A 23,473-nucleotide genomic window follows, 5' to 3' on the forward strand; every position below is an offset into this window, starting at 1 on the left:
TGCAATCCAGGAGACAGTGCTGAAGGAGGCTCAGCCCTTGAGCTTGTCCAACAGGTCTGAGATTCTTGCTCCCTATGTGGATGAGAGTGGGGGCTGTAGAAAGGATAAGCAACCTAACTGTGGCACTGTAGTTCACGGAGCCATTCAAGAGGAGGGAAAGAAGAGAAATGTAGTGATAATTGGGACAGTATAGTCAGGGGAATAGACAAGAGTTCTCTGTCGAAGGACAGAGCATCTTGAAGGCTATGTTGCCTGCCTGGTGCCTGGGTTCAGGACATCTTATCTAAACTGCAGAGGAATTTGCAGTGGGAGGGGAAAGATCCCGTTGTCGTGGTCCATGTGGGTACCAACGACATAGGTAGAATAAGGAAAGAGTTTCTGCTGAAAGAATTTGAGCAGCCAGGGAATAAATTAAAAAGCAGAACCAAAAAGGTAGTTATCTCTGGTAGTTACCCGAGCCACGTGCAAACTGGCAAAGGGTCAAGAAGATTACAGAGTTAAATGTGTGGCTCAAGGATTGGCATGGGAGAAGTGGGTTTGAATTCATGGGAAATTGGCACGAGTATTGAGGAAGGAGGGAGATGTACCAATAGGATGGGCTCCACCCGAACCGTGATGGGACCTGGCAAATCACATAACTAGGGCTGTGGATAGAGCTTTAAACTAAATAGTAGGGGGATGAGTTCAACAGATTGGAGAAGTATGGATAAAGTAAAAAAGAAAAGTGTGGATAAAGATAAAGCAAAAGATATAAAAAAGTAAGAGTGGGGTGGAGTGAAGAAAAGCAAAAGAGTAAAAGATTACAAGATTTACTTTATTTGCATGTCCGTAGTATTCGAAACAAGGTCAGTGAACTTATGGCACAAATCAGTACAAAGAGGTATAATTTAGTGGCCATCACAGAGACTTGGTTGCAGGGTGGAGAGGATTGGGAATTAAATATCCAAAGATATCAGGTAATACGGAAGGATAGGCAGGAAGGTAAGGGAGGTGGGTTAACGTTCTTAATTAAGGATGAGATTGGAGCAATAGTGAGAGACATATAAGATCTAAGGAGCAGAATGTTGAATCCAACTGGGTAGAGATTAGGAATAGTAAAGGGAAAAAATCACTGGTGGAAGATGTCTATCAGCCACCAAGTAATTACATTACAATGGCACAGGCAATAGACAGACAAATATCTGAGGCATGTAAGAATGGAACAGCAGTTATCACGGGGGACTTTAACTTGGACAGACACTGGTTGAAACAAGTTGGTCGAGGTAGTCTTGAGAAGGACTTCATAAAATGCATCCCTGATGGCTTTCTTGAACAGCATGTTACTGAACCTACAAGGGAATGTGCTGGCTTAGATCTGGTCCTGTGCAAGGAGACAAGTAAAATTAGTGATCTTGTAGTGATCTTGGAAAGAGTGATCACAGTTTCATTGAATTTCTCATACAAAGGGATGATGCAATAGTTCAATCTAAAACCAGTGTATTATGCCTAAACAATGGAGACTACAATGTGATGAGGGAGGATTTGGCTAGCGTAGAATGAGAACACAGGCTATATAGTGGGACAGTTGAGGAACAAAGGAAGACTTTCAAAGAGATTTTTCATGGTGCTCAACAAAGGAATTTTCCAGTAAAAAGGACAGTAAGGGTGGGGAGAGCCAGCTTTGGATAACTAAGGAACTAAAAGAAGGCATCAAGCTAAAAGCTCGTGCAAACAAAGTCACCAAGAGTAGTGGGAAACTAGAAGATTGGGAAAACTTTAAAAAGCAACAAAGTACCACTAAGCAAGCAATAAAGAAAGGGCAGCTAGATTTTGAAACTAAACTAGCACAAAATATAAAAACGGATAGTAAAAGAATTTATAATTATATAAAGTGGAAATGGGTGGCTAAAGTGAATGTAGATCCCTTGGAGGACAAGAAGGGGAAATTGATATTGGGTAATGAGGAAATGGCTGAGGCTTTGAATGACTATTTTGTGTCGCTCTTCACAGTGGAGGACACATTTAACATACCAAAGACAGATGTTACGGATGCAATGGGAGTTGAGGACCTCGATACAATAGCTATTATTAAAGAGGTAGTGCTGAGCAAACTTGTGGACCTAAAGATAGGTAACTCCTCTGGTCCTGATGGAATGCATCCCAGGGTACTGAAAGAAATGACAAAAGTTATAGTAGAGGCTTTGGTGATAATTTACTAAAATTCTCTGGACTCTGGGCAGGTCCCGGCAGATTGGAAGACAGCAAATGTCACACCACTGTTCAAAAAAGGTTGTAGGAAAAGGTAGGTAACTATAGGCCAGTTAGTTTAACATCTGTAATTGGGAAAATGCTTGAAGTTATCATTAAAGAAGAAAATAGCGAGGAATTAGAAAAGAAATAGATCCTTAAGGCAGACGCTGCATGGATTCAGCAAAGGCAGATCCTGTTTGACAAACTTACTGGAGCTCTTTGAGGATATAATGAGCACAGTGGGCAGAGGGAACAGATGGAGGTTATTTACTTGGATTTCCAGAAGGCGTTCGATAAAGTGCCGCGTAAAAGACTTAAAAGGATGCATAGAGTTGGGAGTGATTTATTAGCATAGATAGACGATTGGTTAACTAATAGAAAGAAGAGAGTTGGGATACATGGGTGTTTCTCTGGTTGGCAATCAGTGGTGAGCGGTGTGCACCAGGGGTTGGTGCTGGGCCCATAACTATTCATGATATACATTAACAATCTGGAAGAAGGGACTGAGTGTAGTGTATCTACATTTGCTGATGATATTAAATTGAGTGGAAAAGCAAATTGTGCAGAAGATACAGAGAGATATAGATAAGTTAAGTGAGTGGGCAAGGTTCTGGCAGATGGAGTACAATGTTGGCAAATGCAAGGTCATACACTTCGGAAGAAAAAAAATGAAAGAGCAGATTATTATTTAAATGGTAAAATATTGCAGCATGCTGCTGTACAGGGGAACTTGGTAGTGCTTGTGCATGAATCACAAAAAGTTGGTTTGCAGGTGCAGCAGGCTATCAAGAAGGCAAATGGAATGTGGGCCTTCATTGCCAGACGGATTGAATTTAACAGCAGGGAGGTTATGCTGCAATTGTGCAGGGTACCGGTGAAGCTGCACCTGGAGTACTGTGTGCAGTTCTGGTCTCCTTACTTGAGGAAGGATATTCTGGCTTTGAAGGAGGTTCACCAGGTTGATTCTAGAGATGAGGGGGTTAGACCATGAGGAGAAATTGAGTCACCTGGGACTGTACTTGCTGGAATTCAGAAGAATGAGAGGAGGTTTTATAGAAACATATAAAATTATGAAAGGGATAAGTAAGAGAGAGGCAGGAAAGTTGTTTTCACTGGTAGATGAAACTAGCACTAACGGACATAGCCTCAAGATTCGGGTGCGTAGATTTAGGACAGAGATGAGGAGGAACTGCTTTTCCCAGAGAGTGATGAATCTGTAGATTTCTCTGCCCAATGAAGCAGTGGAGGCTACCTCAGCAAAAATACTTAAGACAAGGTTGGATAGATTTTTTGCGCAGTAGGGGAATTAATGGTTATGAGGAAAAGACACGTTGGTGGATATGAGCCCATCGGCAGATCAGCCATTAACATTACTGAATGGTGAAGCATGCTCGACGGGCCAGCTAGCCTACTCCTGCTCCTATTTTTTATGTTCTTATGACGCATCTATCTTAATGTTCATGAAGACACCCCCCACTACCTCCTCCTTTACCTCAAAATGCCTTAGAATATCAATACACTCAGCACTGATCTCCCTATCCTCAACATCCTTCTCTTGGTAAATACCGATGTAAAGCTCTCATTAAGGCCACTGATTAAGGAAAGGAACAGCTTTTTAAGGACCACACCCACATCTAAGTAAATATTTCCCACCTTTATCCTTGAGTGGTCATACCCTCTTCCTAGTTATTCTCTTGCCTTTGATAAATGTAGAGAATGTGTTGAGATTTTCCTTAATCCTCCTTGCCAAGAAATTTTCATGCCCCCTCCTGGCTTTCCTAATTCCCTTCTTGAATCCTTTCCTGGTTCCTTTATAATCCTCTGGGGCTCTGTTTGATTCTAGCTCCCAGAGCTTTATATACTTTTCTTTTTTCTTCTTGGAATCGCTAAGTAGTAGAGATTTTCATCTGTATTTCATGTTATTCCTATTCTATGTATTTTAGATTTTACATTAATATTAAATAGTATGTTATATATTTAAAACGCTGTCTATTTCCTCCACTAGCTTCAACTATTATCAGACGTTTAAAGCAAAGTGAAAACACTGTTTATTCTTCAAAACACTGAATTAATTGAGGATTTAAGGCAAACAACTGGAAGATCAGATGGTGTTCGAATTGACACTAGGCTCCATTGGAATAGAATTGGAACTTCCAGTGAGGTACATTGCAACCTTCAAAATTTCAGATAACCAACCTTTCTAGTTTGTATCAAAACCGATCAGTTCTGATGAAATGTCATTAACATGAATTTCAAAATGCCTTTTTTTCACTCTCCACAGATATTGCTTGTTCATCACAATTACAACTTTTTTATACTTTCTTTTCATTATTCTCATTCATTTTCTTTCATTCACAACTGCCCCAGATAGATCAACAATAAATATCTTCTCTCAACTGACAGCATCACCACTTACTTACATTAGTGTCCACTTCCATCCTGCCAATTGTTCATCCTCCACCTCCCATCCCCCCACCACCTTCTCTGCAACTTAAATAATGCCAGTTTTCTTACTTACCTTTGTTCTGATATACCCAAAACATACTGCTCTTGAGCACATTCCACCATTTTCCTTTTCTTTTACTATTTTAGAATATGAGCTTTTCTGACCACTTCCAAAAACATAATTAGGTACAGTGGCAACTAAAAATAAAGATTCAGATAGCCTACTAGATCTTCAGAAAATTAAAGATAACTTTGCATGCCAGTAGGACCTGTGACATATATGTAACACTGTCTTTAGTTCGAATTAAACAAATGGACAATTTGTTCATTTACAAAAACATAGCTGCAAATCTTCCTTATGAATGCACACAAAGTTAGAAGTTAAAAAACTGAAACTCTAATTATTTACATGCCCTACCATTGAATGATTAGCATATTACCTGTTTTAATGTAACAGAAGTTGGTTGTGAAATAGTTTCCACAGTGACAGGTTCTTGTTTTAAAGATGGCTGAAACAAGAAAACAAAATTTTGGTATAAGCAAGTTATTTCTTACCCCTTAACAACATTCCTCTTAACCAAGAAGTCCGCACCCTATTTCAGACAGAAACTGCTAAGAGTTTGGAGACGAACTGCACAAATGGAATTGTGGGTGCTCAGTTAATCAGCCAGAAAGGCAGGCTAAAAAAAATCAAATCCATTCTTACTGGATTTTTTAACAGAATTTTGCAAAACAAGAAAAAAAAAATCTGAACTTGTTTGCCCCCTCCCCCACCCCAGAACTACATAAAAATCAATGCTATTTTTTGTTAAAAAAATATAAGGACAGAATGAAAACATAAATTTACTGATGTAAAGAACAAGCAAAAGTAATTTAACCAAAACAAAAAGTTACAACTTTAATTCTCTCTCAAAATTCAATTGCCACCAAAGCTTAAGCACAGAAGAATCACAACAATCTAGTCCATTAGTAACACAAGAGGAATATTTTAGTCAAGGCATATAATCAATTTCCCTCTCAAGTGAATACAAAAAGACAGCATATCACCATTCAAAGAACAAGGAAGTTCTCCCCATGTGTATCCCTCAAACAACAGCTTTCAGGGGAAAAAAAACTACTAAGTCCTTTGGGGCATTCTATGTAACGGGGCTATGTTTAAAAAAAAGACTGATGGCGGGGTGGGGTTATGGTAATAGTAGATGTAATTTTGAAACTTCCCTGCAATTCTTATTTCCTAATATTTAACAAAGAAGATTCCTTATTAAGGAGACTGTCTAAATGTCACAATTAGTAGTACTAATAAAAGTTAATAAAGCTCAACTCGTACAGGAATTTTCTCTGAAGATTTGAAGAACACAAACCTCTGTCACTGTGGCTCTGTAAACCTGGAGTTCACCATCTTCCGAATGAGTAAGTAAGAACATCGGCATATCCTGGTTACCGTCTTGCAAATAGCCTTCCATCTCCACCTTCCTCTTCATTGTAGAGTTCCAATGATTTTTTACAGCATTGTCGGTCCTATCATTAAAAAATGTCATTACTCAGAGTATGGCTATATTAAATTCAAAACATTAGCTAGCATTGCTTAACATTTCATTATCAGTGAATGTTTTTGTTTTAAAGTTTTATCCAAGAATTCTACAGTATGTTACTATTTTTCCTTTTTTTCTCCCCCAAATACTTTGATGATACAATTTATTAGACCATAAGGCATGGGAGTAATATTAAGCCATTTGGCCCTTTGAATCTGCTCCACCATTTAGTCATGGTTGATCCTGTTTTTCAGCCCCACTCCCCAGCCTTCTCCCCGTAACCTTTAATGCCATGTCCAATCAAGAACCTATCAAGCTTTGCCTCAAATACACCCAACTACCTCGCCTACACAGCTGCCTGTGGTAATAAATTCCACAAATTCACCACTCTCTAGCTGAAGAAATTTCTCCGCATCTCTATTTTAAATGGATGCCCCTCTATCCTGAGGTTGTGCCCTTTTGTCCTAGACTCCCCCACCATGGGAAATATCTTCTCCACATCTATTCCCTCTAGGCCTTTCAACATTTGAAAGATTTGAATGAGATCCCCCCTCATCTTTCTAAATTCCAGCAAGTACAGACCCAGAGCTATCAAACAGTCCTCGTATGATAACCCTTTCATTCCCAGAATCATCCTTGTGAACCTTCTCTGAACCCTGTCCAGTGCCAGCACATCTTTTCTGAGATGAAGAGTCCAGAACTGTTCACAATAATCAAGGTGAGGTCTCACCAGTGCCTTATAAAGCCTCAGCATCATATTCCTGCTCTTGTATTCTAGACCTCTTGAAATGAATGGTAACATTGCATTTGCCTTCCTCACCATTGACTCTACCTACAAGTTAACCTTAAAGGTGTTCTGCACAAGGACTCCCAAGTCCCTCTGCAGCTCAGATTTTTGGATTTTCTCCCTCTTTAGAAAATAGTCTGCACATTTATTTCTTCTACCAAAGTGCATGACCATGCATTTTCCAATATTGTATTTCATTTGCCACTCTCTTGTCCATTCTCCTAATCTTTCTAAGTCCTTCTGCATCCTATGTTTCCTCAACATTACCTGCCCCTCCACAAATCTCTGTACCGTCTAAAAAACGTGGCAACAAAGCCACCTATTCCATCTAAATCATTGATATACACCATAAAAAGCAGTTCCAACACCAGCCCCTGCACAACACTACTAATCACTGGCAGCCAACCAGCAGAAGATTCCTTTATTCCCACTTGCTGCCTCCTACCAATCAGCCCATGTTCTAACCATGCCAGTAACTTTCCTGTAATACCATGGGCTATTAACTTGGTAAGCAGCATCATGTGTGGCAACTTGTCAAAGGCCTTCTGAAAGACAAAATATACAACATCCACTGATCTCCTTTATCTATTCTACTTGTAATCTCAAAGTATTTGAACAGGTTCATCAGGCAAGATCTCCCCCTAAGGAAACCATGCTGACTTTGTCCTAACTTGCCCTGTGTCACCAAGTACTCCACAACCTCATCCTTAACAGTTGACTCCAACATCTTCCCAACCACAGAGGTCAGGCTAACTGGTCTATAATTTCCTTTCTGCTACCTTCCTCCTTTCTCAAAGAGTGGAGTGACATTTGCAATTTTCCAGTCCTCTGGCACCATGCCAGAGTCCAGTGATTTTTGAAAGGTCACTACTAATGCCTCCACACTCTCTATTGCTACTCTTTCAGAACCTTAGAGTGCAATTCATCTGGCCCGAGTGTCTTATGTACTCGAAGGTCTTTCAGTTTTTTGAGCAACCTCTCCCTTGTCATAGTAACTGCACTCATTTCTCTTCCCTCATACCCTTCAATATCTGACATGCTGCTAGTGTCTTCCATAGTGAAGACTGATGCAAAATACTCATTTAGTTCATCTGCCATCTCCTTGTTCCCCCATTATTATTTGTCCGGCCTCATTTCCTAGCGGTCCTATATCCACTCTCGTCTCTCTTATTTTTTACATATTTGAAAAAAGCTTTTACTATCCACTTTGATATTGTTTGCTAGCTTGCTTTCATATTTCATCTCTTCACTCTTAATGATTTGCTTTGTTGTATGCCCTCTCTTTTGCTTTTACATAAGCTTTGACTTCCCTTGTTACCCAAAGTTGTACTATTTTGCCATTTGAGTATTTCTTTGTTTTTAGAATACATCTATCCTGCACCTTCATTTTCCCCAGAAAATTGTTGCTCTGCTGTCATCTTTGCCAGCAGCTCCTTCCTATTTACTTTGGCTAACTTCTCTCTCATACCCATGTAATTTCCTTTTTTCCACTGAAATACTGCTATGTAAGATTTTACTTTCTCCCTATCAAATTTTAAGTTGAACTCAATCATATTATGATCACTGCCTCTTAAGGGTTCTTCTACCTTCAGCTCCCTAATCACCTCTGGTTCATTACATTACACACAATCCAGTAAGGCTGATCCCCTAATAGGCTAAACGACAAACTGCTTAAAAAGCTATCTCGTGGGCATTCAACAAACTCTCTCTCTTGAGATCCCTTACCAGTATGATTTTCCCAATTGACCTGCATGTTGAAATCTCCCATGACTATCATAACATTGTCCTTTTGATACACCTTTTCTATTTCCCATTGAAATCTGTGAGTCCACACCCCAGCTACTGTTGGGAGGCCTGTATATAACTGCCATGAAGATCCTTTTACCCTTGCAGTCAACACAAGGATTCAACATTTTCCAATCCTATGTCACATCTTTCTACTGATTTTGATGTCATTCTTTACCAGCACAGCCACACCACCCCCTCTGCCTACCTTCCAATCTCTCCAACACAATGTGTAACCTTGGACATTCAGCTCCCAACTACATCCTTTAGCCATGATTCAGTGATGGCCACAACATCCTACCTGACAATCTGTAATAGTGCAACAAGATCATCCACCTTATTTCTTATACTCCATCCACTGAGATATAACACATTGAGTACTGTATTTGCTACCCTTTTCGATTCTGCATCCAAATACACTGATATCCACAGGGATGCTCAGAGCTAATTGCCTATTCATATTTTCATTTCTCCTGTCAGTCACCCAGCTACTTGCACTTACACCCAGCTTCCTGCAACTTCAGGGTGAGTACTTCCCTGTAACTCTGATCAATTATCTCTTCACTCTCCCGTACAATCCAAAGGTCACCCAGCTGCTGCTGCAGATCCCCAACATAGCCTTCAAGGAGCTGCAGCTGGATGCACTTCATGCAGATGTAGTCCCCTGGGAGTCTCTGGGTCTCCCAGGACTCTAATATCCAACATGAAAATGACACAACAGCCATTTACTACACTAGGTACAATAAGAGAGAGAGAGAAAAAAGGAACTATAACAGAAGCTTACCCACAGCTAAAGCCTCTTTCCAGCTGAAGCCTCCTTTGAGCCAATGCCTGACACTCCTACTCTTACCTCTGGCCTACTGCATGTCCCTTCTGAACACTTTTTCAATTCTGTGTCAGTAGAACCATTTATACAACCAAATGCCAAGACATCAGGGACCGGGGAAAACAGCAAAACAAGTCTCAATAACAATAGGTATAAAACCACTGGATTTACAGATTTCCTTTGGGGTAAAAAATTCTATTCTTACCTGGTCTGCTCTCATCTGACTCCAAATCCACAAACTATTGCTGAACTACTGAAGATTGTTCCTAATTTGCCTGGAATCTGTTGTCAATTACTGGCTAGATCACAAGTTATAAATACCTTAAGAAAGATTTTGGTTTAAAGCACTAAACAGCAGTTTACAGATGAATGCACAAACAAAAAAAGCACAAAATTCGAAGTTTGTATGACTAAGGAGAATCTAACCAGACAGCAAGAACATTCCTCACAAATACTGGAAAATAAAGTTGTTGTGAACTAGCTTAAAATGTTACACCCTCACAAAGCATAACCAAACAATTTGCTTCAAACACATTCCAAATTCTATATGAACTCTAACAACATAGAGGCCACAAATTTCCACAGCTTTGGAATTCAAATAATGATGCAAGTTGCAAGATATATGACTAATTTTCAGACAGTACCCAGCTTCCCCAAGTCTCCAACTCTTTTCCAGTCTGTAAAACTGCATCAGGGGCTTGTAGCATTTATCCATCATAGCCTCTTCCAGCCACTTAAGACAAAAATGTAGAAGTGTACCAGTTATGTTTTGTTGTGGCTAACTAAAAGTATAAGTTTCATTCAAGATGCACTTAGTGTAATGTGGAAACAGAATCCCAGTGCTAAATTTCCATGGCTAGGAAGGTGATAAACTACAAATAAGTGTCATTGGAAATACTGATGCTATTTCTTTTCTAAGCCTCACCATAACTAGAACTGTTGGGGGGGGGGGGGGGGCGTTTAAACTAATTTGGTAAGGGGATGGGAAACTGAGTGACAGGATTGAGGACAGGGTGGTTGTTATACAAGCAGAGGCAGTATGTAGTGAGACTGTCTGGAAGGACAGGTGGATAGATGAGAAGACAAAAGTGCATTTGATGGAATGAGTGGCAGTTTAACGAGGACAAAATCAAAAAGGGTGACGAATATAGAGCTGAAGGTGTTACATTTGAATGCACACAGTATACGGAATAAGGTAGATGATCTTGTAGCGCAGTAGAGGATTATAGGTATGATGTTGTGGGCATTACTGAGTCATGGATGAAATGAGATTATAGCTGGGAGCTTAACATTCAAGGATATGCATTGTGTCAAAAGGACAGGCAGGTAGTGTAGTTTTGTTGGAAACAATGAATTCAAACCATTAAAAGGAGATAACATAGGATCGGAAGATGCAGAATTGTTGTGGGTAGGGTTAAGAAACTGCAAGGGTAAAGAAATGGGAATTATATATGGGTCTCCAACAATAGCCAGGATTTGGGCTATAAATTACAATGGGAGATAGAAAATGCACTTCAAAAGGGCAGTAATATAAGTCATGATGGATTTCAATATGCAGGTAGATTGGGAAAATCAGGTTGGTACTGATTTTGGACCCCAAGAGAGGGAATTTGTACAATGCCTATGAGATTACTTTTTAGAGCAGCTTTTTTGAGCCCACTAAAGGATCAGCTATTCACAATTCGGTGTACAATGAACTGGATTTGATTAGGGAGCTTAAGGTAAAGGAACCCCGAGGAGTCAGTGATCATAATATGATAAAATTCACCGTACAATTTGAGAGGGAGGAGCTGAAGTCAAATGTATTAGTATTATAGTGAAGTAAAGGGAATTACAGAGGCAGGAGAAAAGAGCTGGCCAAAGCTGTTTGGAAGGGGACACTAGCAGGGATAAGAACATAAGAAATAGAAGCAGGAGTGGGCCAGATCGAGCCTACTTTGCCATTCAATAAGATCATGGCTGATCTGACCATGGACTCATCTCCACCTATCTGCCACTTCCCCATAACCCTGAATTCACCTAATATGCAAAAATCTATCCAACCTTGTCTAAAATATATTTACCGAAGTAGCCTCCACCGCTTCATTGGGCAGAGAATTCCACAGGTTCACCACCCTTTCAGAAAAGCTGTTCCTCCTCATCACTGTCCTAAATTTACTCCCCCGAATCTTGAGGCTATGTCCCTTCGTTCTAGTCTCACCTACCAGTGGAAACAACTTTCTTGCCTCTATCTTACTTATCCCTTTCATAATTTTATATGTTTCTGTAACGTTCCGTTATTTTGGCTCGTGTATGTCTAGGGGAAATCCCGCCCAGCACCTGCTTCAGCAGTCCCCTCAGGGTCAATCGTCGCCCGAATCAATCACAAACATCAATCATCAGCCAGCACACCCAGTAAATTTTAACACATACACTTTATAGATATTACTAATTCTAGGGCATTAATATACATGTGATACAGAGAGGAAAGTAATGAAAAAAAAAGGCGCCAACACTTATTCAAAGTCCAAGTTCTTCGCGCGCTACCATTGGAGCTCAAGTTCGACGTCAGACGACCACCCGAATTCCGTCGACCCACGGCTCGGGACCACCCGAAGTGATCGACCGGAGCCTCTCCGCACGTCCGCCGTCCTCCTCGTCTCTCCTCCCGACTCCCCGCCAAAACTCAGTCCACAGTCATATCATACAGCATGGCATCCGAAAACAAAACGATACATAACCACCCATTGGCTAATAGCACCCTCTTATCACCCTCTAAACCACAATAAACTGCTAGCGCAAACTCTCTGCAGCGTTAAAACACAACAAAGCCGCATTCCACAGATTAACATAACAAAAATCGCCATTTTAAATGTAACAAAAGAAAGACCCCGTACACTCTCCCCCCACCTAAAAAAAGTCATGCCCTCATGACGTTAACAGAATTCACTAGTACTCCTTGTAAAACACAAAACCCAACCCAGGTGCATAAAGCAGTGACATAACTTTGCAGGGCAGTAGAGATTACACCCTGCTCTCCCGGCGCTATATAAGTGAGTCTTTCCGGGGGATGCCTACTCCTCTGAGGCCTCAGGACTTCCTCTGTGGACTCTCCCTGTTCAGACACCCCAGGTGACCCCTCGAGCCGATCTGTCGGACCTTCCCCTTCACCGGGATCCCTCTGCCCCGGTGAGCCCTCTGGCTCGGGTTCTGCCTCCACCCTCTCCTCCCCCAATGCCGGCTGTAATACAGGCGGCTCTGCAACACCCTCCCTCGGTCCCCCTGACTCAGTGATGGAAGGGCCAAGAGTCTCTTCTCCTGGCACCGGGGAATCAGCGAACGGAAGCAGGTACCACACGTCCGAATCATCATCTTCCGATGACGTATCCCTTCTCGAGGTGGGGACCGGCCCCGTTTTCTTCGCAGCGGCCTCTTCCCGCGCCCCGCGCCCTCGCAGAGTCCTCGTACTAGGAGTAAACTCCCATTCGGACTCCAGGTCCATCTTCACCTCTCGACCCAGAGGCAACAGGTGGTTCCGATGGAGTACCTTGACAGGCCCCTGCCCGCCCTCAGGTCTCACCCGGTAAACCGGGAGATTCGGCATCTGACTCTCCACCACATATGGGGTGGCTGCCCAACGGTCCGCCAACTTGTGCTTACCCTGTAGTCCTAAATTCCGGATGAGGACTCGGTCTCCCGGCAATAGCTGGACGAACTTTACCTTCTGATCATACCTCCTTTTATTCCGCTGGTTCTGCTTGGTGGCTGCCGCCTCAGTCAACTCGTACGCCCTTTTCAACTCTCTCCTCATATCGGACACGTACTTCAGACATGGCTTCGAAGGTATTTCCCCCGCTTCAGTCCCAAAACACAGATCAATGGGCAACCTCGCTTCCCGTCCGAACATCAGATAGTAGGGCGAGTACCCCGTAGCATCATTGCGAGTACAATTGTAACAATGAACCAAATGGGCGATGTGCTGACTCCACTTACTCTTCCGTCCAATCTCCAAGGTGCCGAGCATGTCCAGCAGGGTCCGGTTAAACCTCTCGGGCTGAGGATCACCCTGAGGGTGATAGGGGGTGGTTCTGGACTTTTCAACCCCAAGCATATCCAGCAATTCATGGATAAGCCTGCTCTCGAAGTCCCGTCCCTGATCACTGTGGATCCGCCGGGGAAGGCCATAATGAACAAAGTACTTCTCCCATAACACCTTCGCCACTGTAGTCGCTTTCTGATCCTTAGTAGGAAAAGCCTGCGCATATCTAGTGTAGTGATCCGTGAGGACCAAAACATTCGCGGTATTGCTGGTGTCCGGCTCAATAGACAGGAAATCCATACACACCAGGTCCATGGGTCCTGCACTCTGCAAGTGGGATAACGGAGCCGCCTGCGCAGGCAAGGTCTTCCTCCTGACGCAACGGCTACAGGTCTTACAGTATTCTTCCACCTCCCCCCTCATCCGGGGCCAGTAAAACCGGTCCTTGACTAATCCATAGGTCTTCTCTACCCCTAAGTGCCCGGAATCATCATGTAGAGCCTGAAGCACAGCCTTTCGATACTTCTCGGGCATGACCAGCTGCCAGCGCCGGGGGTGGTCCGGAGGCGAAGTGACTCGGTACAGGACGTGGTTCTTCAGCTTCAACCGGGGCCACTCCTTCAGTAGTAGAGGAACGGAGGCATGTTTCGCCTTCTCCACCTGCCCCATATCACCCTGGCTAACCGCGTACCAGATAGTGCCAAGGCTTGGGTCATCACGCTGAGCCGCCTGTACTTCCTGGTGACTCAACTCCGGCAGCTGCCGGTTCCTCAGAGCAGTCACATTACAGTAACCAGTGGGCAGCGCGTCACCGTCAGCCCCCAGTTGATCTACTGCCCGATCCGTTCCCATCTGTGCTCCTACTTCCCCGTCGCTCCCAACTTGACACATGGCCTTTACTCCCTGGGCAGGGACACTCTTCCACTCCTCGGCCGTGCCCGACTCGTCGTGCGCCCGACGAGACAGGGCATCTGCATCGATGTTCCGACTCCCCGGGCGGTACTTCAGGCTGAACTCATAGGCAGACAAGGCTGCTACCCACCGGTGCCCAGTAGCGTCCAGCTTCGCCGAAGTCAGGATATAAGTGAGGGGGTTGTTATCAGTTCTCACTTCAAACTGGGCCCCGTATAGGTAGTCACTCAACTTGTCTACCACCGCCCATTTCAATGCCAAGAACTCCAGCTTGTGAGTGGGATAGTTTCTCTCAGATGGCGACAAGCTCCGACTGACAAACGCCACTGGCCTCAATCCGTTTCCCTGTTCCTGGTACAGAACAGCCCCAAGACCCTCGTGACTGGCATCAGTGTGTAGAACATACGGCTTCCGGGGATCAGCAAAAGCCAACACTGGGGCCTGTGTCAGCGCCCTTTTTAGAGATTGGAACGCCTCCTCACATTGAGCATCCCACCTCACTCCAAAAGGCTCCCCCGGGTTCAAGTATCCTCCTACCTCCGACCCTCGGTCTCCCTTCCTCCTCCTCCCCCCCATAGGTGGATAGCCACACAACAGCTGGTTCAATGGATGACTCATTTTCGCATATCCTTTCACGAATCGCCGGTAATATCCGCAAAACCCCAAAAACGAGCGTAAGGCGCTCACCTTCTGAGGTCTCGGCCAGGTGGTGACTGCGGCTATCTTATCCGGATCGGTGGCCACTCCATTTCGCGAGATTATGTGCCCAACATAACTGACTGACGTCTTACAGAACTGGCATTTATCCAGGGAAAGTTTTAACCCTTCCTCTTTCAGCCGACTCAGCACCTTCAGCAGCCGCTCCTCATGTTCCTCCAACGTAGATCCGAACACTATCAGGTCGTCCAGGTACACCAATACCTCCAGCAGGTTCATGTCCCCCACTGTCCGCTCCATGAGCCGCTGAAAGGTGGCTGGGGCCCCCGAGATACCTTGGGGCATTCGTTCGAACTGGAAAAACCCCAGGGGACAGATAAAGGCTGTCTTCTCCTTATCAGTCTCGCTCATCGGAATCTGGTAATACCCACTCCGCAAATCCAATACACTGAACCACTGTGCACCACTTAGACAGGCCAATGCATCTTCCACCCTCGGGACCGTATATTGGTCGGGAACAGTGCGGCGGTTCAGGGTCCTATAGTCCACGCACATGCGTACCTTCCCATTTTTCTTCCTTGCCACCACTATGGGGGACGCATATGGGCTTCGGGCCTCCGCAATAATCCCGGCATCTTTCAACTGCCGCAAGTGCTGCCGCACATCCTCCACATCTGCTGGGGCCAACCGCCGCGACCTCTCCCTAAACGGGGTGTCATTTGTTACCCGAATGGTGTGCCGAGTGCTCTTGGAGAACCCTACATCAAACTCGCCCTGAGAAAAGACATCCCCTAACTTCAGCATCTTCTCCACCAGCCTGCTCTTATACGCCGGCGGTACAGGGGAGTTTTCAAAATTAAAGGCCTCCTCGGTCAGCCGCCCCCCGTCTCCCAATAGTTCTCTTCCAGTGGGCTTCACAGGGGCGCTGGACATCACCGTCACCGGGAACAAGTGCGCGAGGGGCATCCCGCGCTTAAAGGTGATCTCCCTCTCCGTTATGTTCCGTATCATCACCCCCATCCGCCGTGCCTGTACAGCTGAGGGCCTCTGCAATTCAGGTCTCACCAGCGCCCCAGCCGGGAACCAGAACTCCCTTTCCAGGTCGTCGGGGGCGTCTACTAGCAGGGCCTCTCCCGGCGGCAATCCGGGGAATCTGGGGGTTCCCATCACTAATGCCGCCTCCCCTGGCTGTATCACCTTAGGCCTCGCCTGAGTGCACCACACCGTCCCTCGTTTGCACTCCGGGTCCAGCCCCTGGGGGTCACTCACTCCTTCGTACACTCCTCGGAACACGGGGTGTACCGAGAGGGTCTCCAAAAAGTTCTCCCCCCCCTTCTTCTTACAGGCTCCCAAGAGCCGTCGCACCAGAGGGGAGTTAGTCCCCACCAACAGGGCAGCACCACCGGTCTCCACCGGATCCGGACAAACCAACACCAGCGTCTCAAAGGCTTCCGATACTCCCACATCTCCCTCTGAAAATTCCACTCTCACTGACAAGTATCCATCGTACGGGTAATCACCATCACTTATGCCCCAAATCTCCAATGCGTTAAACGGAGTTACTGCCAAATGCTTCAGATATTGGTTGTAGAACGACCGGTACAGTAAGGTAACCTGCGACCCGGTGTCAAGGATGGCTTTCGCAAAGATCCCCTCTATCCGTAGGGACACGCTGGAACGGGGTCCCACCAGCCCATCAGGAATTTGGGCTTGTTTGTTCCGGGGTTCCATAGGGGTTTTCTGGGAACGTGTTCCTCCCGAGACTCCAGTCCGTTCCCTCACTGAGCCTCTCTTAAGTTTCCCGACACCTCTCCCTTCTTGGTGGCCTGGGGGCCCTCCCCCCTCGGCGCATTTCGTCTCTCACAATCCTTCCGTAAGTGGCCAGCTTCCCCACAGTGGTAGCACGCCCCCGGCCACTCACATTCCCGGCGGAAATGCCCCTCTCTCCCACAGTTATAGCACCCACTACTCGCCGCCTCTCTCCTCCCGATACGGGCCCCCGAGGACCCCTTGGATTTCTCTGGTCTCATCCCGGCTACCACCTCCTGAACCGCTGAAGACCGTCCCTGAGGGTCCGAGCCCCCTGGTCGGCCCAAAGCACACTCCTCGGCCCGTACCTCTCGGATCAGCCGTCCGAATGATGGAGGGGAGCTCTGCTTAAATGACTGCCGTACGCTCCAAGCCACCCTGTCATCCTCCCGGGAACCGCTACATATCTGGCTCATCCTTAACTCCGCCACATCGTCCTCCCTCACTATACCTCGTCGCAGCAACCCCGTAAGCTTTCCTTCCAGCCTGAAAGCATAGTCGGAGAGCTTTTCCCCTCTTCTCTGCCCCATCCGTTGAAACTCTGCTAAATGCCGCCAGGGATCCCCTGACAGTCCAAACACTTCCTCCAAAGCGTCTAAACACTCCGATAGGGAAGCCAAGGGGCGTGCCGCTCTCAGATCGCGGACCACCCGGGCTGCCCCGCCCCTTAAGCTTTCCACCAATCGCTGTCTCTTTTCCTCATCCGAAACTGGCCACACCTCTAACAATTGGGATGTATCTTCAACCCAGGTCTCATAGTCATCCTCCCCTTCCGGGGTGGGCTTGGCTCCCGAGAAAATTCTCAGCTTCGGGCGGTGCACCTCAACCCTTCTCGCCAGGGAGATAATGGCAGCCGTTAACTCGGCAGTCTCCTCAAGCCCATGGGGGCGAGGCCTGGCCAAACCTTCCCACTCCGCACCTCTACCTCTTGCTACGGGCACCCGGCCGGGGGCCTCAACTAGCTCCTCCGGCACCTCCTCACTTGCGTCCTCGGGGAGGGTATGGAGACCCCACGGCCCCGCCTCCCCCTGGACATGGACTGTCGCTGGTAATTCTAAAGCCATGACGTCGGCACTCGCCCGCACCAACATCCAGCAAGCCTCCAGTTCTTTCCCACCCCTTCTAGCTACAAGTTCTACCTGCCCGGTACCTTTAATCAAACTCAACCCCCGCACCAGTACCTCTGCCGGAATGCGATAATCGACCCCGCTTACCACACACGCATGATTCACCGGTACCTCCTCCATTTCACACCAACTTACAATCTTATCTCGCTCCATCTTCACACCACTTACCGCAACCACAAGTACAACTTTCCCGAAAAAAAAATCCAAATCCCTGATGGTAGCCCCCACTTGTAACGTTCCGTTATTTTGGCTCGTGTATGTCTAGGGGAAATCCCGCCCAGCACCTGCTTCAGCAGTCCCCTCAGGGTCAATCGTCGCCCGAATCAATCACAAACATCAATCATCAGCCAGCACACCCAGTAAATTTTAACACATACACTTTATAGATATTACTAATTCTAGGGCATTAATATACATGTGATACAGAGAGGAAAGTAATGAAAAAAAAAGGCGCCAACACTTATTCAAAGTCCAAGTTCTTCGCGCGCTACCGTTGGAGCTCAAGTTCGACGTCAGACGACCACCCGAATTCCGTCGACCCACGGCTCGGGACCACCCGAAGTGATCGACCGGAGCCTCTCCGCACGTCCGCCGTCCTCCTCGTCTCTCCTCCCGACTCCCCGCCAAAACTCAGTCCACAGTCATATCATACAGCATGGCATCCGAAAACAAAACGATACATAACCACCCATTGGCTAATAGCACCCTCTTATCACCCTCTAAACCACAATAAACTGCTAGCGCAAACTCTCTGCAGCGTTAAAACACAACAAAGCCGCATTCCACAGATTAACATAACAAAAATCGCCATTTTAAATGTAACAAAAGAAAGACCCCGTACATTTCTATAAGATCTCTTCTCATTCTTCTGAATTTCAGTGAGTAGTCCCAGGAGACTCAATCTCTCCTCATAGTCTAACCCTCTCACCTCTAAAATCAACCTGCTGAACCTCCCCTGCATCGCCTCTGAAGCCAGTATATTCTTCCTCAAATAAGGAGACCAGAACTGCACACAGTACTCCAGGTGCGGCCTCACCAGTACTCTGCACAGTTGCAGCATAACCTCCCTGCTCTTAAATTCAATCCGTCTGGCAATGAAGGCCCACATTCCATTTGCCTTCTTTATAACCTGTTGCACTGCAAACCAATCTTTTGCGATTCATGCACAAGCACTCTCAAGTCCCCCTGCACAGCAGCATTATAGGCATCCGTTAGTCTCATGAGACTTCCAGGAAAGGTTTCCAGGGCGCAGGCCTGGGCAAGGTTGTATGGAAGACCAGCAGTTGCCCATGCTGAAAGTCTCCCCTCTCCACACCACTGATGTTGTCCAAGGGAAGGGCATTAGGACCCATACAGCTTGGCACCAGTGTCGTCACAAAGCAATGTGTGGTTAAGTGCCTTGCTCAAGGATACAACACGCTGCCTCAGCCAAGGCTCGAACTAGTGACCTTCAAATCACTAGACGAACGCCTCAACCACTTGGCCACGCACCAACACACAGCAGCATGCTACAATCTTTTACCATTTAAATAATAATCTGATCTTCCATCTTTCCTTCCAAAGTGTATGACCTTACACTTACCAACATTGCCAGACTCTTGCCCACTCACTTAACCTATTTATATCTTTCTGCAGACTCTCCAAATCCTCTTTACAATTTGCTTTTCCACTCAACGTAGTGTCATTAGCAAACTTACATACACTACACTCACTCCCTTCTTCCAGATCATTAATGTATATCATGAATAGTTCTGGGTCCAGCACTGACCCCTGGTGCACACCACTCACCACTGATTGCCAACCAGAGAAACACCCATGTATCCCAACTCCCTGCCTTCTATTGGTTAACCAATCCTCTATCCATGCTAATACATCACCTGCAAATCTATGCATCCTTATCTTAAGACTTTTATGTGGCACCTTATTGAACACTGCTGGAAATTCCAAGTAAATAACCTCTATCTGTTACCCTCTATCCACTGTGTTCATTATATCTCAAAGAACTCCAGTAAGTTTGTCAAAAAGGACTTGCCTTTGCTGAATCCATGCTGTATCTGCCCGATGGATCCATTTCTTTCCAGATGCCTCGCTACTTCTTCTTTAATGATAGCTTCAAGCATTTTCCCAACTACAGACGTTAAACTAACTGGCCTATAGTTAACTGCCTTTTGCCTACATCCTGCAAAGCAGTAATGGCTGGGAGCAATTCGGAAGTCGCAGGATAGAAGATACATCCCAAAGAAGTATTCTAAAGGCAGGATGACGCAACTATGGCTGACAAAGGAAGTCAAAGCCAACATAAAGGTAAAACAGCGTATATAATAGAGCAAAAATTAGCAGGAATTAGAGGATTGGGAAGCTTTTAAAAAGCAAAAGAAGGTAACCATAAGGAGGGAAAAGATGAAATACGAAGGTAAGCTAGTCAATAATATCAAAGATATATTTGATATTTGGGGTACTTGAGGGCACATGATAAAATAGGTTAAAGTCAGCATTGTTCCCTTAAGAAAAAAAAAGCAGGATAGACAAAGAGAATCGATGGATGTTGTGTACTTGGATTTTCAGAAGGCCTTTGACAAGGTACCACACATGAGGCTGCTTAACAAGAGCCCATGGTATTACAGGAAAGATACTAGCATGGATAGAGCATTGGCTGATTTGCAAGAGGCAAAAAATGGGAATAAAGGGGACATCATTTTTAAGGATGAAGTTTTGGGGTACTTGGAGACTAATGATAAAATAAGTCAAAGTCAGCATGGTTGCTTACTTTGAAACTTACACCAACATGTGCTGGAGTGATTTCAGCTACCGAAGCCATTTCTCTTTCTGAACCATCTTGCACACTTCTCTCTCCTTCCCTCCTTTATTAATGTGCTCCTTAAAACCTTACAACATGACCTGATTTTGATTACTTGTTGTATTATCTCTCATGTGACTTAACTGTTAGATTTTGTTTGATAAAATGCACTAGTGAAACATCTGGGCTGTCAAAGTTCTGAGTAAATACAAGCTGCTACAATTTAATGGAACCAAATTAGCTCTAAATTCAGGATTGATATATTTCCTTCAATGCTATGGCTAAAGGTGATATGGAGTTAGGTCACAGATTAGCCATGATCTCATTCAACAACACATCAGTCTTGAAGGATAAATGGCCTTTCCCTGCTTCTGCGATATTTTTATTTTAATTTTGAAACTATTCGTAGTTCAAAATATAACTCTTATAGCACCAGCAGAGGGTGCAATATTTAAACATATGAAGAACAATACTTGCTTTTCTGATCAATAATACAATTGTACTCATATATACTTCCTTTCCAAATTCATGCTTGTGAACAAGCATTCTCTTATGAAGACACACAAAACTGAAGATGCTGGGATTTGGAGCAATATGCAAAGTGCTGAAGGAACTCAGCAGGTCAGCCAGTATCAGAGCATCTTATTTTTTTATGATCAGGTATGTTCCTTTACCTTCCTGACAAAGGGTCTCGGCCTGAAACGTCGACTGTACCTCTTTCTAGAGATGCTGCCTGGCCTGCTGCGTTCACCAGCAACTTTGATGTGTGTTGTTCCTTTACCTTACTCAGTTTCTCCTAATGCAGCGGTCCCCAACCACCAGGCCGCAATGCATGCGCTACCGGGCCGCGAGGAAACGATATGATTTGGTGATAGGAGTCAGCTGCACCTTTCCTCATTCCCTGTCACGCCCACTGTGGAACTTGAATGCACGCGAGTTCATTACGCATGCGTCATCCATGTCAGAGCAGGAAGGAGATCAACCCCTCGAGCTTGCAAATGACGGCGGGCTGAAAAGTATGTTTGACATAACATCTCTGCCGGCATTCCGGATCAAAGTCAAGGCTAAATATCCTGAGATAGCCACGGAGGCACTGAAAACGTTGCTTCCATTTCCAACATATCTCTGCTATGAATGCAACGAAAACTAAATTGCAGAATAGACTGGACATAAGGAACCCATTCGAGTATCGCTGTCTCCCATCACCCTTCGATAGGACAGTCTTGTTGCAGGAAAACAAGTATTCAGCCCAGGGCTCCCACTGATTCAGTGATATTGGTATGTTGCAATGATTTTATATGTTCATACGAGGAAAATATGTGCTGTGTGTTTAATATCCAAACGTTACTTAAAATGTTACGATGCTATTGACTTATAAGTGACTTATATAACCATATAACAATTACAGAACGGAAACAGGCGATCTCTGCCCTTCTAGTCCGTGCCGAACACTACTCTCACCTGGTCCCACCGACCTGCACTCAGCCCATAACCCTCCATTCCTTTCCTGTCCCTATACCTATCCAATTTTTCTTTAAGTGATAATATCGAACCTGCCTCTACCACTTCTACTGGAAGTTTGTTCAACACTTACTTCAAGCTCCCCTGTCCTCCCCTGATAATTGATTTATCGCTATATTCATGCGAGGAAAATACGCGCTGTGTGTTTAATATTAAATTCGTTAGATAAACCCTTTTAGAAATGAAATTGAGTGTATTAGCCATTTATCACCGATATTCCGGTCGTGATTAACACCCTCCCCACCCCCACGTTGCAGAAAAGAGAAATTGGCACGTGCACGCATGTGCAAGTCATGTATGCGCACCGGTGCTCACGCAAGGCTTCAAGGTAATTGTAGTCTTTCTCGGGGTAAACACAATGTATTTGACTGCTACTCCTGTCCGTTGGCAACCATTCCCCCCCAGCCCCCGGTCGGCCGGTCCGCAGTGCAAAAAAGGTTGGGGACCCCTGTCCTAATGTACTGCCTTTTTCTGGTTTCTGCACTTTGACTTCAGGCCTTCACCATTGTTTGATTTTAGGGAGGCTAACAACCATTCTTCCAAATGTTTTCATCAAGCATTTGTCTCAGTGATAGCACAACATGTGGGTTAAGTGAATATCATTGTACAAACATATCAGACATCTGGAAATGGCAACAAACAGCCCTTGCAAACATGTTCATCTTTCAGCTCCGGCTAAACTCAAATCTAACAGAAAACAATAAAAAATAAAGGATTTTTGCTTGCACATTATATACAATCCTAAAATTTCATGGAGAAGAAACAGAATACTTGCCTTCCTGGAAGTAGCTTTGCAATCTCTGCCCATCGGTTGCCAAGGACTTTGTGTGCTTCATAAATAACCTTGTCTTCCTCTTCTGTCCAAGATGATTTCTTAACCTCAGGATTGAGGTGATTATGCCAGCGCTCACGGCACTGCTTGCCAAGTCTACCTTTTAGATGTCTAGCAATCAAAGACCAACGTTTTGGCCCATATTTCTGAACTAATTCAATTACCTAAATAATACAAAAGGAGTCAAAGATCAGTT

At 45.0% G+C, this 23,473-nt stretch overlaps 1 protein-coding gene across 3 annotated transcripts in view; it reads right to left on the bottom strand.

Annotated features, from left to right (window-relative positions):
* Positions 1 to 23,473, bottom strand: part of mybl2b (v-myb avian myeloblastosis viral oncogene homolog-like 2b) — a 64,901-nt gene that overhangs the window by 24,158 nt on the left and 17,270 nt on the right. For all 3 annotated transcript variants that reach the window (XM_072242513.1, XM_072242507.1, XM_072242499.1), the window contains exons 5-7: positions 23,221 to 23,441; positions 6,036 to 6,192; positions 5,115 to 5,183 (exon numbers count right to left, since the gene is read on the bottom strand). In XM_072242513.1, coding sequence (XP_072098614.1) covers positions 5,115 to 5,183; positions 6,036 to 6,192; positions 23,221 to 23,441 — 447 coding nt within the window. The remainder of the gene's footprint in view (positions 1 to 5,114; positions 5,184 to 6,035; positions 6,193 to 23,220; positions 23,442 to 23,473) is intronic.

This window comes from Mobula birostris, chromosome 2 (genome assembly GCF_030028105.1).
Source record: "Mobula birostris isolate sMobBir1 chromosome 2, sMobBir1.hap1, whole genome shotgun sequence".
In the NCBI taxonomy this organism is placed as follows: Eukaryota; Metazoa; Chordata; class Chondrichthyes; order Myliobatiformes; family Myliobatidae; genus Mobula; species Mobula birostris.